At 37.4% G+C, this 19,958-nt stretch overlaps 1 protein-coding gene across 4 annotated transcripts in view; it reads left to right on the plus strand.

Moving 5' to 3' along the window:
- SORCS2 (sortilin related VPS10 domain containing receptor 2) overlaps window positions 1-19,958 on the plus strand; it is a 525,884-nt gene that overhangs the window by 287,741 nt on the left and 218,185 nt on the right. For all 4 annotated transcript variants that reach the window (XM_015625588.2, XM_015625587.2, XM_015625589.2 and 1 more), the window contains exon 3: window positions 6,292-6,391. In XM_015625588.2, the coding sequence (XP_015481074.1) occupies window positions 6,292-6,391 (100 nt within the window). The remainder of the gene's footprint in view (window positions 1-6,291; window positions 6,392-19,958) is intronic.

Consider the following 19,958-nt stretch of genomic DNA (forward strand, 5'->3'; position numbering starts at 1 on the left):
TATATGCAGAGTAGGAATGTTTAAGTACAGCATAGAAAGATGTACAGTAGATGTTAAAGACACAATGCTGCTAACTATTGAAATTTGAGCATGTGTGTGTGTGCATTGTGCAGATGAAGCAACTAACCAAAACCAGTATACCTGATAAATGCATGACAGAATATACTAGTACAAGAAAAAATTATACAGCAGGTAAATATTTGTATAATTTACCTTCATCTGTGCAAAGAGCTCTGTCTATCACCACCCATGTCCTCTCATGAGAAAAAATGAAGATTGTAGCCTGGCATACCAGTCTGGGGCCTGGTCAGGCTTGGTACCGTGTGGTGTCAGAGGACCTGGCTGTGTGTGTTGTAAAATAACGTCATATCTTATTTGTCACTGTGACATTAGCAGCCAGACTTCCTGAGGAAAGATGTAACTTCTTAAAGTCACCTGCCATGGTAATCCTGGCTTTTATTGTTGGCTACAGAAGGCTGGTTTTCCCTCCACTGTGGCCAGTGGAATTGGATACGTTTAATGCTTTGAATAAAAGCCCAGTTCTAGATTATGTGATGTTTAAGATCCTCTTTGAGTCTTCACATGATGCAAATGCAATCTTTTTCTTTTTTTTTTTTAATTTTTACTAATGAAATTTTTCAGGTCAGCAATTTACAATCAAATCTATATGGACATTAATACCTGTAATTTTTGGAAGGAGTCTGTGTAACTGCATAAACGCAAAGTTGCACCATGACCTGTACACAGTGGAGCATTACAGAGCAGGTCACTTCAACTAAAAAGGCAGTTGGGATTACCAACAGCTCTTAAAAATATCTATGTTATCAGATATGTAATCAATATATGATATCAATAACTGATAAGTGAAAATGGAATGTGTTCATCTCTAGTGTTTTGGGCAAAAGAAGATAAATTCTCAATTGCCTAAATATGAAGTTGCTAACATATTTATGTTACCTCTTGCCTTCACCATTGATTCTTTAGTGTAAAACTGGATTAAGGAAGAAACATTTCTATATTTCTGGTTTTGGGAGGAAAAATGTGTCATTTCCAAAAGGCTCAAATTTCTGGAAAGCAGAGAGAAAGGTATTTCCAAAAAGTACTCCAGCAAAGCTGATAGCTGATTAGTAATCTGTTAATTGGATTCCTGGGTGTTAATTGGATTGCTAGGAGTCCTACTCTTCTCTACAGCCTTTGAAGAAACTGTCATCTGCATGAATTCCTCAATGTATGAGTTGGGTGTTGGAATCCAATGTTACAATGTGTTTGTACTCAGAAGAAAGGCTTTGGGGTTTTGGAGGTTTTTGGTTCTGTTTGAAAGAATTTTATGAGGCTAACCAAAGCCTTTGCAATTTCCACATTGGATGTGTAAAAGCCCTTGAAGGTTTCTGTGCTGTTTAAGTGCAGAAGATGAGTTAGTTTTTCACTTCTTTAATGATGTTCCTCTCGTTTCTTTCCTTTCAGTGGGTTTGTCTTGGTACTTGTTGTAACCTCTGATGTATCTGTTTTAGATACTCCATCAGCCAGTTCTTCATTCCTCTGCAGTGTCTATTTTCCTTACAGATATTTGAGGTAGTGACTGCGTTGTCTCTATTATTCAGGTGAGGGACCAGAGCACAAAGGGAATCTTACTGTTAGATGTAAGTCTGTCACCGAGCAAGAACCTAAAATAATTTCTCCTGCATTTTAAAGTTCATGCTGTAAATCTTGGACTGTTCTGCTGACTGAAAGGAGGGGAAGGTGGGAAGGCAACATTTGCAATAGAGTCTGGAGAAAATTAAGTGGGAAGCAGTCAAGTGACTTTTACGTACAGATCCACTCTTCCTTCATTCTCTAATGTGCATCTCAATTGAATCTTTTTTTCAACAATTTACCAATTATCTAAACCATCTTTTGTATTCTTTTCCTTCAAAGACTTTTTTCTTTTTTTTTTTCTTTTTTTTTTTTGTTTCACTAGTTAAGTAATTTATGAGTCATTTTAAATCTCTTCATTGTTGTCTTCCAGGATTTTAAGTTAATGGAGCTTGTACAATATGACTCATTTGACTAGAATGGATCTTGAGTTAGTCTTCAAGAAGAAAAAGTAGAGGAAATCTGATGAACATGTGTGTTAACTGTTCCAACCATTCTCTTTGTAGTTTGTCTCTTCATTTAAAAAAAAAAAAGGAAGCTTTTTTTTTTTTTCAGTTGATGTGTCCTTTTGGTATTACATGTAATTTCAGAATGCAATTTTCATCTCTAAGAATCTTCATTAACATCTTATTATATTAATTTTAATTTTTCTTATATATTTTAAAGTATCTATTTGAAAATGTATCCTGGAAAAACAACTAACAATGAGCAATGTTGAATCATAGGTGTGAGTCACCAGGGGAGAGCTTTATAATGATAGTGAAGTTCAAAAAGGCAAACATTTGGATCATGTCTCTTTTGGTATCTGCTAAATTTCTTCTCCTTTCTCAATATTTCTGTTGGACAATATCCAGATCCAATGTTTAGGTACAGTTCCAAATTATGTTAGACATAGATTTATTTTAGCTCAAATCTAAAAAAGTTACATTTTGGAGGATGAGACCCAAATTTTACACAGAGCTTAGGGGCTTTGGGAGTTTTATTTTATTTCATCAGGGTACATTTCTCTACCACTTGGAAGTTTTCCCAACTATTTTTTTTTAGGTAACACTACTAAGCTAAAAAGACCTAATTGTGTCTGTGCTCTAATATCATTGCATGATTTTGAGGACTCTTATCTCAACATGCTGTTCTTACAGTGGCAACTGATTTATTTCATAAATAAAAAAAAATAAAAAATAATAGCACAGATTTCAGCAGAAAGATGTACATTACGTCTGGAGAAGCTCTTACCCAACCACACAGGTTGTGTGATGTCTGCATCAGTATGTGAATAATACTGTTCCACCATCCAATGGTTCTATCACCTGGGTACAGGAAGATGTGTTTCCTGTGAATGCTTCACTGAGTTTTTCTCAGTGAAGAAAGATCCTTGTGCCTGTAGTGCACAGGTGGATACACAGCAGCAGGATGCAGCCTGTGTATAGCTTTCTGTTTCCCCTGCAATGCCTGACATAAAGCCAAAATCCTCATTAACTGTGTCCAGATCAGTCAGAGCTGCAGGTCAGACCCTTCTTTTCAAAGGCAGTCTGTACACTTCTTGCTCTGGTTTATGGAGTTCTGCTGTTGTGCTGCCACTTCAGATAAACCATGGTATAGGAGAAAGTTGTATTCTTCTCATCAGGTACATGCGTATCCTTTTTCCATTATAACTTGAAATGTCTTTTCATGATTTTTAGTGAGGAAAGAGGGTATGTTTATCCTGATAAAAACAGATTATTCTTGTGGGGTTTTTCCATCTCCTTAACGCTCTTGAAACAGCATGAGTTTGGTTCCTAACAGAAAAAAAAATCTCACTAAGATTGGAAAATCGTGAAGGACTCCTCCTCTCCTTAATTTTGTACAAAGTATGTTTGAAATATTTATTGAAATAGGCGTGTGCTGGGATTGTAGAATTCATCCTCTTCAACCCTGTCTGTAGCTCAGTAGTGCCATTAAAGGATATTCTGTTCTAGCTGCATGCTACAAAACGCTTGTTCTTTATATACACAGAGTCAGGAACTTGGAAATTATATCTTAGGTGAAAAAGTCGAGGTGACCTGTTTTCTATAGATTGTAGTTGATTTGGAAAACCAATTATTTTGTACAGTGCCTCTCTTGAATGATGTCCTTGAACTATGTACTCTACTGCATGAATGTCTCTAAGAATAGCTGACATTCCTGGGCACTCTCAAATCTGGGCTAGAGTGAAAAAGATTTGGAAGTCAAAATACATTTCTCCATAGATCCACAGATCTTCCAATCATGATCTTCCTGCTTAGAGATGGTGTACTTTTTGGGAGATACAGTTGCCTATTTTCTCAGGCTGGAACTGGATTTTTTTTCCCTTGAGATTGCTAATTTTTACCTGGGGGGGGGGGGGAGAAGATTTTTGACTGTATAATTTTACTACATTTGTCTGAAAATAGTAGTTATCTTAGTGCTCTCTTCTTGTTAAAACCTCATTCTTTTTATGCAGTACTTTCTATAAGTCATGAGAATTAGAAGCAAAAGTTTTGGACTGGAACTTTTTATCTTGGAACTTACTTATCTTTTTTGAGCTTCCTGCCTGGACTCTTTTCACACATTGACACAGTTTCCATGGTGTCCCTCGCATGGTGTCACTCTTCAGTGGTCCCATTGTATTAATCCTGGAACTGCCTCTTCAAAGTAAATTGAATCATCTTTAAGGTTCAGAGAATTATTTCATGATGGTATTACTGGGCTAGCCACCAACCTGATATTCTTCCCTCAAAGAGAATAGACTAGGTTATATTTCCATCATATATTGTTCTGCATGGTTTCATTACATGTGTCTGAAGTTGGTTTTTTAAGTCTTTGCTTTAATTTCTTTCTGTCAAACACCACTGACAAATTAGGTTTAGCACTGTCCATCCTATTCCCCTTAGAATTTGATTATTTCTGTGCTGAGCACCCAGTTGTACATTGCAGTTGTGTTTGTTTGATATCTACATATTTGTCAAAATTGGATTGCTATGATTCAGTTAATTCTCTAATGTATTACTGTATATCTGCAGAGAAAGCAACATTGTGGGGGAAAAAAACCCTGGATCAGATCTATCTAGATAATGCTATGAAAAGGTTAAATTCTCAGCTTTAGGCTGTGACAGTGGCCTGAGTGTCATAGTCTTATGACCAATTGGGTTTTTAACTGGTGGAGAAGGAAGAAAAACAAGGCAAAGCTGAACCTTTCTTGATATTCCTTAGGGCTTGTTCCAGGCATATCACTGTCTGCCCACTATGCTTGGTGATGCCAAAGATACAGAAAGCTGCTCCATGACACCAGCTGAAGGTTCCTGTATCTTGTGGAAACTGGATTGGTGAAAGCATAGGAGATGCTTCTGGCTTCATACAGCGTGCCCTCCAACTTCAGTGACATTCTGGGTGGCACTGGGACGTAGGTGGGATGCTCATGGCAGCCTGCTGTGGGCACCAGCCCTTCAGGGAATAACCCGCCTCACATGGCTTGGAAGAGATCTCAGGCAGTGCGCTACTTCTCAATGTGTTCACACTCAGGCAGGGATTTGGTTTTTCACTGTTCTCTCTCATTGCACTCAGTAATGCTCCTGCAGACTTCAGCAGTGACTGCCCTGGGTGAGGAGCATGGGGCAGCAGAGCCTGCTGGGGAACAATGAACACGGTAGAAAGGGACTGTAGGGCAGAAATCACTGCCCAGGCACTGCAGTGGCACACTGGGAGGGACATTCTTGTCTCTCTTGGATGTGAGAGCTTTTGAATGCTTCCAATTGCTTGAATGATGAAGAAGGGACAAATGCCTTAAATGTGTCTGAGTCCCTTTCCAAATGCAAAATGAGTAGCTGTAAATATGGAGAGGGCATATGGTACAATTTGATCCTAAACAGAACAAGCAAGGTTTCATCCAAAGTGATTTAAATTTGGATGTGACTTGCTTTGAATTTCACTAACTTTTCATTATACTAACATTTTACTTGTCTGTTCTTTTTATAATTGACATTGGCAATACAACTGCAAAGCTTGGATGCCATTTTTGAAAAGACTGCCGGCTTTTCAGAAATATGGAACAAATGCTGCAGAGTGCCCACATTTGAAATACTGATGGAGATGTGTGTGTGATATACTGATGGCCAAATAGTGACTTTCATTTTTTAAATTCAAAATTTAGTGATCTGAGAAGGAGATGGAAGAATCAATGGGATACCTTTATCCAGTACTGATTCTGCTGGAGGTCTAATGTGAGTCTTCCAGATCTCAGGCCAAATTCTTCTCTTATGCAACAAACAGCTCTGAAGTCAACTCTTCTTTTTCTGCATAGCTGAGGAAGTGCTGTTAGTACTTGCCAATGAGCCTGTGCTCTTCATAGCTCTTTTTTTCCACCTTGTGGGTGGTGATGGAAAGGTGTACATGTCAGTCTTCTGTTGCTGCACAGAAAAAATAAACCAGCACTGCAGAGAACTTCAAAGTACAGACTGAACTAACCAGGTTTTTTTCAAACCTAGAACCTAAGTTTCTTAATAGTAGCTGGTTTCTTTCAGTAGCTAATGAGCACTGGAAAGAACAAAAGGATGGCAGAGAAGCACTGAAAATGGTCAGTTGTTACACAGAGGGGGGTTTTCTTTTCAGAGTTTCAATGCTGAAGTCTTTAGAAGAGAGCTCTTACAGATGTTTGATTTCTTTCAGGTCTTCAGATTTTGGGACATTATACACAAAGTTGAATCTACAGCCTGGGATTGCCACTGTTATTGACAATTTCTACATTTGTTCCACCAACAAAAAGAAGGTATGTGTCAAAAAACCATTTTTGTAGTGCAGGTGAGATTCTGCGACTATGTGAAGTGTGTTTTACAGGTTTTCAAAATATAGGAAACTGATTTTCATGATGGTGAAGATCACTTTGGGTGCATTTGTAACATATAGAAGTGGGATATTTATTGTTCCTGAATAGACAGAAAAAAAAAATACTTTGATGGACATGGGAACTTCATGAGGTCATTGACTCATACGACTCCTGGAAATCAAGGTTTCGTAGTGTTTTCCGTGCAATTGAAAAAGGAAATTCTGTAGGTTTTCACACATCCCAGTGGATACTGAGGCTAACATTCAAACTCTTCATCCTTTATGCACAAGGTTCTTTGCATGTTCCTTAATATAAAGTATAGGGATTGGGCAGGCTGTCATTGATAATGTTTATCCTGTGTAGACCTTAATTAAATACATTTTTAAAACCTCTCTCCTTGAAGCTTTCTTAAGAAATGTTCCTGCATCATTAGTGAAAACAAAATGCTTTTCCTGGAACCTAGGAAGGTTAAGTGGACTTCATAAGTGAGAACAAAATTGACTCTCTGAGTGTATTTACAATGGATGTTTTACTAGAAACAACAGGAAGAATGAATATAAGAAAAAACATGGTAACAGTCCTTCTATGTCTCCAAAGTGCTCGTAATTTAAAGGCAAGAATTGCGAAGTACAGTGTGAAACACAAGCATAATAGGTCTTTCATGAAATAAGAATTTTCTCTTGATAAGGGCCTTTTAAATCCAATGTAATACAGAAACACTGATTTCAGGTAGAGGCCACTGATTGGAAGAACAATGTTTGTTGTGTTTTGCTTAATCAAAAGTCAGTGGAACTCAGCAAGGCTGCCTTGATGATTAACTACATACTATATTTCTCTTGAAATTGTCACTGGAATTGTGCCCAAGCTGTGCTGTGTCTGAGTTGGGTAATATATTTTTAATCTGCTGCAAAGCCAGAAATTATTTTTTTGTTTCTTGAACTGGAACTGCCAACAAGCACAGTTTCTTCAGATTGTGTAGCTCAGATATATGATCTACTGGTGGCTGCAAGTCCAAAAGAATAAAACCAAAACTCTTTACCCATCTCAGTTTCTGGAATAAAAGCTAGAAGGATGAGATGGATAAGAGCTCCATGGAGGACCTTTCCCAGCTCAATCAGCTACAATATCAAAGCCTGCCCAAGCACAAGTGTTCAGTGACAATATGGTTGTGCCTCTTGTCTGAAAAAATAAACAGCAGTAAGATCAATGCTAAATTTCAAGCCTGAATGAGACAGCAGTTCACAAGAACCGTCATGTTAATCCTGTCTTAGAAAAATCTATATTCTACTGAATTTCACAGTTCTTAGAGATACAAACCCTGCTTAATAAACTAATATGATATTGAAATCCACCTGATACAGGAAGTCCCTTTGAGTCAATATAAATATGCTATTTTTATGTGGCTATTTGCTTCTATGAAGGTGTTGTTTATTAGAATGCAAACAAAAACAGCAGAGCAGAAATAATTTCTAGTGCCTTTAAATGATGCCAGAGGGAGATTTATTAATACACACAAATATACATACATGCATATGTGGTACAAAAATGATGAAAGTACTGGGGTTGCATGCTTTAGCCAACAGCTTCAGACTGTTCTTGGAGGTTTTGCAGCCAGATGTAGAAGGTAAGAAGAAAGTCTTCATATTGTAAGAGCTTTGTCTGTTGTAATGGGAAATTGTAGGTGCTGGACCTTTGATTAGGGCACTAAGACTAAGTTGATCTCACACAAGTTATTTGGGGTGATGAAGGAACACGTCTCCCTGTCTGTCTATTTTGGCACAGTTGCACTGGGGTGGAATAGAATATTTAGAATTCTGACTCCCTTTTCTGAGCTGAGCAGAAGTCTCAGGGTTTCACTTGTTCTTGTTGTTACTTCAGATCATTATAGTGATCTGATTTTCTTCAATGACTTCACATCTTTTAAAATGTACTGAAAATGGAAACTGGAGCACTGTGTATAGTGGAACTGAGCATGCACTTTAAATTTAAAGTATAAGTAGTCCCATGCTACCACTTAGCATTTAGTGACTGGGAAAATACATGAAAGCAAAGATAAAAGACACTTATAGGGGATTTTTAATACTTAGCATATTAAAAAGTGTTCTATGATTTCATTTCATTTAGCCATTGTTGTCCTTATCTGTGGAAGAACAGATACTGTACATTTCAAGCTCATTGTTCCCATCATCAGAGCATTAACCACACCTGATTTAAGTTCTGTAGAATTAGATACCTGGTCAAGCTCACTCCCTCTACAATAAAAAACAAACAAATCAAGGGAGAAATATGGGTATCTCCAGGCAGTTTATACTGTTAGAATCATAGTTCTTTGTGAGAATTCTATGAGAGCAAGTTTGAATTACCTAGTGGAGGTCTCTGTAATTGACTTTGTGACTATTGTGGGTCTGAACAGAATCAAACTGTATGTCCTACAAAGACGTACAAAGAGATGGGCCATGGTTGAACCCCAGGTGGTAATTAAGTACCACACACTGCCGTTGGCTCATTTCATCCACCAGTTCCCTCAGGGCCTGTGGATTCCTCTCATCAAATCCCATGGACTTGTGCATCTTCAGGTTCCTTAGATGGTCCTGAACCTATTCTCTTCTTACTGTGGCAAGTTCTGCTTGGGTAGTATGACTAAAGCTCTTGTGGGTCAAGAAACAAGCACAAAGTGGGAGATTATTTGTTTGTTTGTTTTGAAATGCAATTAAATATCTGCTAGAAGGTTCCAGTCTAGTTCTTGGCCTGACATAATTTTTACAGTTTATAGCTACTGGTATACCAGCTCCTGGAGTGGCTCAGACTTGCCTCCACTCTGTGAGCTGCAATTATACCATACAGACCAATGGACTTCTGAGTGAGCTTTATACAGTAAATGTGAAATTGTACTGGAAATTTTCTATCAATTACTCTAATTTTCATTTTCCTAAGAATTATTGAGAATAATGCAATTGATGAAGAAGTGCAATAGCAAAAAGTACAACAGCATCTTTTTCATATAGTACTATATGGAAAAGGAATTGCATAAAAAACCCCACAAGGTTATAAGGTGAAATATAGGAATGTTAGAGACTGAATGAGCTGGAGGAAGCATGGAAATCATCTACAAACCCCACTACACTCATTCAAAAAATGTGGCACATTCCATTTCTCTAAGCCTTTATGAACAAGTTGTGATGAGTAGTTTTCATAGGCCTAAGAATGGGGAAGGAGTTGTATCAAGGTCATGTCTACACAATCTTTTAATAGTTGAGGTAAATTCATTCACTCTGTGTCTTTTTCTGGCTGAAGGCAGCAGAACTCTAATGCAGAAATTGTGTTGCTGCAGTTACCAGAGGACTCAAGCTATGAAACCCAATTTTGACAAGAAATGATGGCAAATCTCTGAGGGTAGAGCTTTAGAGGGCTTTGTTGCTCTGAGTGGACCTTTCTGATGAAATCATGGGATGGAAGTGTGAACTGTGTCTGTATTGTTTGAGTCATTTTCACCTACCTGCAAATGACCAAGAAGGATCATAGATCATCACCCTAAATTCTATGAAACAGCAGAGTAATAGGCAAGGTCACACTCTAATTAAGAGTTCATACTTCCTAAGAATGCATAAATATTTGCTTTGCATTCTGTCTGGTTTTAGTGTAGTATAAACCAGCACCTAAAGACACTGATATGATTTTGGAAAGCTGTAGAGTAGTGAAGGGGAGTCCTGCTAGGTAAACTCTGAAGCTAACTTCATTGGAAGCACTTTTTCATCGATCTGTGTCATAAAATTGCCTTTCCCTATGCAGCCTGGAAGTATTGTGCAGTGATAAGGCATGTCCCTGCACTTTAAAAAAACAGAATTTATGTAATTATCTCCTTTTCACTAATTAACACATGCTGATAACATCAAATCAATCTGGGTGCAGGAAAGCTATCATGTACCATGTGCAGGAAATTATTTGCTTTGTGTTCTCTGTTTTCCAAACTAACATTTTAATTGTGACTTGGAAATGTGATGTATGTGGCTTATAGAATATGGGATTAAGGCTTCCACAGTGTCAATCTGGAATCAGATGAACAAAGTAACTTCTTTCTACAGAAGAAAAAAGTTAGAATTCAGAATTTTACTAAATTATCAATAAAATATTTAATACTTTTTGGGGCATATATGCTGTTGGATGTAGAAATTACATATTTGATTTTATGTGGTGTTGCTGGAGAGGTGTTGAATGAAGACAGTGATTTTTTTCCCTCACATTCAGTGCATATTTTAATTTTAATTCATGCTAATGCAATTGGTACATCCATCCTTCCGTTTATATGCTTTTGGAAGACAGGCAGCTAAGCAGTTTATGTTCAGGCTTTTGATATTAAGAGAAAATAAATGTTGATTGTGCATACACTAACTTATTAAAGGGGTCGAACACTTACGTCTCCCACCTGTCACAATAACCAATAGGTGCATGTTTTTCCAGACTGAAAGGCAAGGTGACAAACATGTATTCTTGCTTGCCAAACAAGTAAGAATAAGCAGAACACTTAAGAGAGTAATAAGGGTATAGGCTTTCTCATACACTATTTTAAGTCCTGATAATTTAAATAGTATGAATTACACTTTGCAAAAGAGTATTTGCCAGAGCTATAAAAACATTTCCCAAGATGCAATTGTCTTGAGTAATGTTTGTAAGCACTTACAGGTAAATGCAGTCCTACATAATTTTGACATTTGTCTTTCAGAGCAGAACAATTGGTTGTGGAATTTGTCAAAATGCAGTATGACTACATTTACTTGTAAGGAATAATTCTGCTCAAGTATCAGTTTCCTTAGAGACCATGCCAGAACATCTGCAAATATAGAGAGCAGAATTATCTTACACTTTCACTGGTAGTAAGCTAAGGAATATTCCTTCCAATACGGTAAATAGTTACTTCAGGAACATTTCCCTGTGAAATTACAGAATGTGAGTCTGTATGTTGAGATCTCTACCATGATGTGTTCTTGCCTTATAAGCAGTGTCACCATTCAGTTTTATTCCAGTGATGCACCATCAGAGCAATAATGTGACCTGACTACATCATTTTGCTTAAGGCTTAAGTCCATGACGGTTCAGTTTGTCTTCAGATATTCCAGATACTACCAGCAATATACCCAATAACTGACTCTTTTTTTTTATCCCCACCCATACTTTGCTAGTTGGTAAATTGCTGGGAGAAGCAGTCCTGAGCAGACTTATTTATTCACACACAACTGATGAGCAGTTGCTTCGTTGACAGCCAAGAAGCTGCTAAATGCGAGTGGAACTCAATAGGTTAAACCAGCCAGAGCATTGAGTTGTTAGCTGGAGTCACAGTCCACAGCAGAATTCATCCAGCACCACCAAACCCATTACATACATGGGGAGGATTTGATGGGTGCTGTTTGATGGGGTGTGACTATGTATATGTGGAAAAATAGATAAGGCTTTGATAAATGGAGTGGAATTGTTGAAAATTAAAGCTGTGGATAAAACAATGGCTTGGGATCTGGCTATTAAAGAAGTATTTGAGTTATTTACTGGATAAATGGAGGGTAGGAGCCATAGCTTTCCAGCTGGACTGATTTCTGCTGTGGTTGAGAAACCAGGGCTTTTTCACACTTTGTATCTAAACAGGCATGCACAAAAAATGTATAACTCCTGTCATTGTCATATTCTAACCCCTTGTAACCCTTTCAATAAGTGGAAGGTAGGAGCAGTGTTATCAATCTATTTGAGAATACCCTCTCTCTTAAACCAGTCGATTATGAATGCATTTTCCCACACAGTGTGACAGAGAGGGCTTTCATTTAGCTTTGTTTCCATCAAAACTCTTTCTGTGCATTTCTCCATCCTGTTCTTGTATGTGCAGAGCTAGAAGGGATCCCCAGCTCTTGTTGATCATGGCAGCTTTGTCTTTGAATACCTTTCTGAATGCATGTCTACTAAAACATTGAACCATGCAAGCTGAAGCTGCCGCTAAATTTTTGTGTCAGTTCTGCTCTCTTGGAACCAATAAATATTCTACAGTCCAGCACCTGAAGTACATTGTCATTAAAGGCTGCACTTGATATTAAAAAAAAAGAAAAAAAACAACCCACAAAAACCAGCCAAGCCAGCAAGCCTGATAAAAAATACAAGTGAACAGTAGAATGCCATGACCAGCATGTAGGTTTCCAACAGTACGAAGAATAATTGCTCATCAAGGCAAGGTGTGTGAGCTAAATGGCTGCATGCTTGAATAGACATTCTGTGTTACTGTTCTATCCTAGAATTCATTTGATGCTGAGAGATATCAATTGATGTTTTTGATACTGACCTTCCACTGTGATTTTGTAGCCTAATGTGCAACTTTTGCATTCTTTTGTGCTCAGGCATACAATTATTCTTAGGAAAAATAAGCCTGTCTTTGTGGTATGCTCATTATAGATGCTTTTGTTCTGTTTTTATGAATGTCCTGTCTAAAACTCATTAGTCATAAAAGCAGACCAACAACTACCAAAAAGACGTAATGTTAAATTAAGTTTACTGTAGTGAAGCCAAAAATAAAATGACTAGTTGGTGGGAGTACAACATAAAAAAGATTTATGTGAAAATGGAAAAGACCTCCGAGCGACTGTTAAGAGACCATTGTGCATATGATTCTGCTCTTGAGAGACATCTATTTCCCTCCCAGTAATTCTGGAAAGAGAAGGATTCCAAGCATCGTATTTTCAGCAAGGTTTTATTTGCTATTATGATGAGCAGGGGTCATTGCTTGGAGAAATAGGAACAGTCAATCAAGAGCATGCAGCAGAAAGCAGGTCTGAAGCTGTCCTCAGCACCTGGGAGAGGGTGTGCTGCTGAGGGGGTGGCTGGTCTGAGGGAATGGGAATGCACAATATTCCATGCCAGGTGGGGTTTAAAATTTTTGGGATTTTGATTTGCTAGGTCTAAAAATAAGGGTAATTGTGCAAAATTTAGACCAGGTTGTTATTTCAAAGCTCATTATTTTAAAATGTAGATTTTTAGGCCAAATTCTAAATTTGAGCCATATGATAGAGAAAAATACACCAAAAGTAGTGGATTTGCTGTGCAGGACACCAGGTAAGTTGTGTGTTTCCCTTTGCCAGCCTGTCCATGTGCTCATTGACCTGAAAGTACTTCTGAAATCCTTCTCTGCTTGAGATAACGAAGGAAAAAAACAAACTCAAATAATCAACCACAACTGTCTGCAGTAGATGTCTAGACCCACGTGAGGCCTGAATGAGGCTTTTCTCTGGCATGGTACAGAATTTCTTGTGCTTCAGCAAAGCTACAGCAGTCTTCTAATCAATAGTTACAAGGATAATGCACACCTTTCTTTTAAGGCTGTACATTTCTAGGCAAATATCATCCTGGAAGATTTTCTGATGCCATATGGAATTTGCAGAATTAAATATAACAAGGAGGCAAATCATGATATATGCGGTAGTGTCCAAAGGAGAAGGTGTCCATACGGAGAGTGAGTAGAGAGTTACTCGATCTGCATGAATTCTGTCACAGGTAAAACAAGAAAGGAAGATGTGCTGCATTAGTGGTGCTGAATCTTAGCAAGAGGAAACAGGAGCAAGAGAGAAAAGATAACTGGAAAGAGGAAATGGTAAAGGATTGGTAACAAGCCTCTAACTGTACTGAATAAGTATTTAGTTGGTCACCAAATCTGCTTGGATGAAATAGGTACAGGTAAGTCTACAAAACAGAGTCAGGTTTCTGTTGAACTGGCGTAGGCAAGATGAGGTGATGACTGATTTTGATTATTTGTATCAGTTGCAATTATCCTGTATGTTAATTATTTACTAAACATCACAACATGCCAAGAGACTGTGTCATGTTCCCCATGTTGCAGAAGGGAGGACATTGGGAACTCTTTCATCTTAACCAGAGTCTAAGGCAGGAACCAGTAGGTCCATGTTAAGGAGGTGATATGAAAACTACTAAACTGTATTTGACAAGAGGTGAGTACCATTCAGGAGGTCTGCAAGGACAGTATACAGTAGGTGTATTCCCCAGACAGCCCTGAGAAAATAATGGTGTAGTGTGTTTGAAACATATTCATCATGCTTGCTGATGGATTGTTTGAATCTCCTGGAGACCTGAGTGTTTCCTTCTCATTTCCCCAATGTTGGAATGGCAGATGAATCCCAGCCTCCACTGTTAACACTGTGCTAGCATGGTCCAATCTACTCATGTGTCGAATCCTGCTTCTCTTCACCGCCTTTGTTCAACTTCCCCTGTGCTGACCACACAGGCTTCTCTGGCTCTCTCAGTAGCAGAGATGCAGCAGGACTTTTTTCCCCAGAGCTGGCATGGAAGCACAGTGGAGATGAGCAGGGTTTAAATGGTGCCCATGGCCATTTTGCAGGGCTGGCAGTGTGCTCATCCCCTGAGAATCCCTGGGGCTGCTGCCCCTCTGATCTGCCAGGAGTAAAACTGATATTAAACCAGTCAGCTTCTGCAATCTGCCTGTCATGGCACAAGCTTCTAAACTCTTATGGAAATTAAGTATTCCAGTGGCTTTGTTTATTCCACTCTTTGTGGCATTTACTAGAAGGGATGAATGTAACAGTTTGCCTACCTGTTTCAAATTCTGAAATGAGCCCTGACTCCCATTAACCCCAGAACCCTGCAGCAGCAGCAAAGGCCTACTGAAAAAGCAGGACCTGTGTGGTAAATATGTTCTAATACAGCCTGCACACATGTGTTTGAGCACAGCTAGCTGAAATTCATACAAAGATAAGACAGGATTTTGATTTGTTTTTTTTGTTTTTTTTTTCACACTATGTGTTTCTGTCAGAGAAATATTCTTCGTCCTGGAAACTGGAATCTCACATTCAGCTAATCCACCTCTCAAACCTTCTTGATGTCTCTCTGGGGCTTGTGCTAGAGACAGATTTTTTCCATCTGTGGGAATAATGCACTTGGTTGCTGCCATTCTTTCATAGAAGATTGCTATGGAAATGAATGGTGGATTCTCCTTAATATTGCTTGTTTGGTTTTGAGGAGAGATCTTCTGCAAGCTTGTTTAAGTTTGTGACTACCAGGTATTTGTTTCTTCACCATTTTTTGGTGGGTTTTTTTTGGCAACCTTTGCTGATGGATTGTTGGAGAACTTCTTTCTGCTTTTCCATTTCCTAATTTCTTTCTAAAATTATTTCTACTTTTCTTTCTCCCATTTCTGAGCATTACTTCTTCCTACACTTGACACATAGATTGTGGACCAAATTAAAGCTTTTTCTTTCATGGTTACAATTACTAAAGAAAAATATTATTTAGAAGAATGCAGCTAATGGGCTATGTTTCTATTTAAAAATCACAATATTCTTGGGATAATAATAAAAAAAATTCTGCTGACGCATCCTTAACTATCATTCATAAAAGTAATCTCTTCAACAATGGTGGTAGGGTGAGTCAGTCAGGGAGCTGTTAGCCAGGAGACCTGACATCACTTTCTATGACCTTGAGCAAGCCTGAGCCTCCCTGAAGACTGACTTCCTATTGCCTCATACCTTGTAATGGCATTTGTCTGGTGCAAAACCACTGTGACGTGACATGATTTGACAGCCTACCTTGAGATCAGATTGCAAGCTAAGGTTTTGCAAAAAATAAGAATTAGTCTGGCTTAATTTCTTTGTTTATAAACTTAAGACCATAATACTGAAGTCTGTAGATCAGCTGTGATCCCTAAATAAATGCTAAGTATTTTTATTACATTTCAAGACAAATGCACATTTATCAGGTATTTTTTTGTCACATCCCTTCAGTATTCAACAACATTTTAAGATTTTCAACATGCTGAAAATAATTGTTATAAATATGTTCCTATATTTTCTAAGATCATTTAGCATTTATCAGTCAGGGCTGGTTCAGTACATAGGAAGTAATCTGAGGATGATGGTAATACTTCTAATCTCACTGAAATGAGGAAAGTCAGCTTTTTGCCCCAAATAGAACAGGATTAATTTTTTTTCTGCAATCTCTGGATCTACAATTCACAGATATGTTATTTTTTTTCTCAGTCCTCTAAACAAAATTATCAGTCTGGGTATTGAAATGGCTTTCAGATTTGACTAAGATGCTCTCATTCTTTTCTAGATGGCACAAGCCTGTGCAGGGAGGGTCTGGGATGGAAGTGTGTCAGGTAGCACTGAAGGATTGCAGGTGTTTACCATGTAAAACTCAGTGCCAAAAATGGATGACTGCAAGTTGCATAAAAGCTGTGCTTTCAGTGTAACTATGGCTACAGAAATCGACTGGGGATCCATGGGAATAATCAAGGATCTCATATCAATTTAAGATATTAAATGCACTAGAGTAGGTTTTTTGTGCTAATATATGTCCTGGTTTTTTCATTCAACCATAACTAGGAACTAATTTTTTTACAGATTGCATTGCTCTATGTTTAAATGCTTTTACAGTTTGTTTGGGATGCTGGCAGGCATAAATTAGTGGGGTTTGGCTAAAGATTCCAGTATGTCCATGAGAATAATAATATCTCGCCTTTGTTCTTTCTGTGGGCTCCAGCAAAGGTAATAGTTCTCTTACCTGCTGCTGCTGAGGATTTCAGAAATGCTTCTCTGCTCTGCAAAGTGCTGTAGCACAGAGCAGGGGGTCTGGGTCTCTATTTTTCTTTTTACATATTTGCTATGTAAGTCTGAGGGATGCAGGGTTTGTGTTGGGCTTTGCAAAGCAAAGGCTCCTTGGAAACTCTCACGTACTGTGTGTTACTGCGAGGCCCAACTGTAAGTTTTCACTTGACTTAGGCTGACAAAGTCTATAAAAGTGTCCATTCTGAACTAAAATTCCATTCAGGAGGTACTAATGTATTGCTTGGTATATTGCAAAACCATATTAAAACCACTTGTGTGCTGTACTCTGCCATGAGATCTCAGAATTTTATGTGCATGTCGATGACTTGGCATCTCCTGTTAATAACTTTGGGAATTCTGGAGAGGTTATAAGATTTCCCTTTTACAGATGTGGAAACAGAAAGATGTAAATTATTTGAATGGGAAAGAAATTAGAGAAATATAATAATATGCAACACATGAAAGCCAGTCTCTTAGCTTGAAGACTAATCTTGAAAAGTAGTCTTTTCTATCACAACAAAATATTAGATTAATTCAATAATATGCATTATTACCAGCTTACAGGGGAGTTTGGGCTTTCAGAAGGTCTATCAATACCATAAATATCAAATATATGAAAGTATATTTTGATGACAAAAAAAAAAAAAGGAAAAAGGTTATTATTTCCACAATCAAAGACTGAAATTTGGGAAGTATTTTCAGTGGTAAGATGATAATGAGCTTTAAGAGGGACCAAGTAAATTTTTACACTTTATGTTGGTTTTTCTTAAAAATTAAATAGGTGAATACACATGATTTGATAAAATATTCATTTATCTCTTATCTAAGATAAAATATCTCTAAGACTAAGGATGTGACTTCTAAGATAAATTTCCTAATTTTGTAGAAAGCTATTCTGTGAAGATAATGGAAGTTTTAAAGCTTTTCTAAAGTGTTTGAGGCAATTTGAACTACATCTTAAAAAAATTATACTCAGAAATGAAGAATCAACTTGAATTCACACCTAGGACCGTTATTCTAGATACTCAGTTGGAAAACATTTTCCCTGTGTTTCTGCACAGTTCATAGAATTTAATTTTTATTAACTCTTATCTTCTATAAACCATTTACCATGTAAAGTACCATTACTACCTAATGCATGGCTGTATTTTACCAATTTTCACCAATACTATGAAAAGTTCTGAAAAAAATATATATCTTGACTTCCAAATTAAATAAAATGCTTGGAAAAGTGTTGATGGAGCTAAGATAAGAAAAAACAATGAGATAAAATAGAATATTTTGTTCAAGTTGTCACCCTTTTAAATGTAGTGCTTTTAAATTATGTCAAGCTTTACTTATAAAAGTAATAAATTCTCCTAATTAAAATTAGCGTTTGGCTTGGGAGACTAGTCAGAATTAAAGTGTGCATTGTAAACATTGCCTTTGCCACTTCAGCATTTAATGGCAAAAATTTATTTTTTTCTTAAAGTGCCCTGACACTTTAATAGCTTGGTAAGTGCCAGAGCCTTACACATTTTTTTACTCTGATATCTGGTAAATTTTTGACTTAAATAATATTTATAACTCTGAGTTATAAATAACTCATATATAACTCATGTATTTATATATATATAACTTTATATATAAATATAACCTCCAGGCCATAAGGGATACTGCTTTACTTATGTGTTTTTCAATTTTTTTGAATCATTAGTAAAGGCATTATTCTCTTCCTCCACCTTCTTTTAAATCGTAAAATCTTAAGATCTTAAGAGGCAAATTCATTAGGCTGATGCTCGCAGTCTATGGGTGACACTACTCTGGTTTTCTATCTTGTGTTCAGTAGTCCATGATTTAGATAATTTAGATAATTTTGATAATAGATAAAAGAGTTATTTATCTCTTTTGAACATTTTGATAGCACACTGTGTTGTGTTTGTGGTGGTTTTTTACCATCTCTCTTGTCTGCTCTCTGACTAAAGAAGCTACTGCAGCTTGTCAGTGTTAGAGATTAGACACTTTGCTGTTCCTTACCACTACACTTTCACCTGCCACAACATTTAAGCCATGTTCAGAAATGTAAGCTAAATATCACTCAGGAAAAAAAAGAGACAACTCTAAGTCTCTAAGTGTTCATGATAACAAATAAGTTTATTTAAAAATCATCAAATTATGTAGTGACAGAATGCCAGACTCCTTCTTTCTGCCTTCCTGCAGCTTCAGCTAACAAAATTACCCCAGAGAATATGACAATTGCAAACTGGCACTGACATCTACTGTGGCTTTTACCAGAAGTCTCCAAAAAAGGTCTTCTCAAGGCTCTAGGCATTTTTAGTAGATATTAGGAAAATTAAGAAAAATGTAAGAATGCACAGTAAATTTTCAGTTTACTTTTTAATCCATTAAATATATGTTGATTGTTGCAAACTAAGATGATATTGTATTTTCTCCTTGAAGTTTCCAGCTTACTTTAATTTCTTAAGGAATTATAAACATCAGGAGGAAACCTTCAATTAAGATTGCCCAGCTCTGTTGTAGTGTATTATATGGTAATCAGAGGTACTCCAGTTTGATGATGGCCTTTCATCTAGGATTTTTGTTTAGTAGTGCACAGTGCTGCAATCTGGCCTTTCATGTGTTTTGAGTATTGATTTTTCAGACAGCAACAACTGGAATTGTAACCTGGGGAGGTCTGGCATCACTGTGACCTGGTTTTCTTTTATTCCTTGTAACTCTAGTCAGCTTCTGGGAGCAGTGTGCTGATGGAAGTGGCATGTCTCTCCCCACTTTGCTTTTGTGAAAGCTCCAAAAAGTGTTTCCCTAGTGTCTCTTCCTCTGTTTCCATTCCAGCTTATTTCCATTCCAATTCTCTTTTTGTCCTCCCACTCTTCCAGCTGCAGATTGACCTGGCACCCTCACCCCAG

The sequence above is a fragment of the Parus major genome, chromosome 4 (genome assembly GCF_001522545.3).
Source record: "Parus major isolate Abel chromosome 4, Parus_major1.1, whole genome shotgun sequence".
In the NCBI taxonomy this organism is placed as follows: Eukaryota; Metazoa; Chordata; class Aves; order Passeriformes; family Paridae; genus Parus; species Parus major.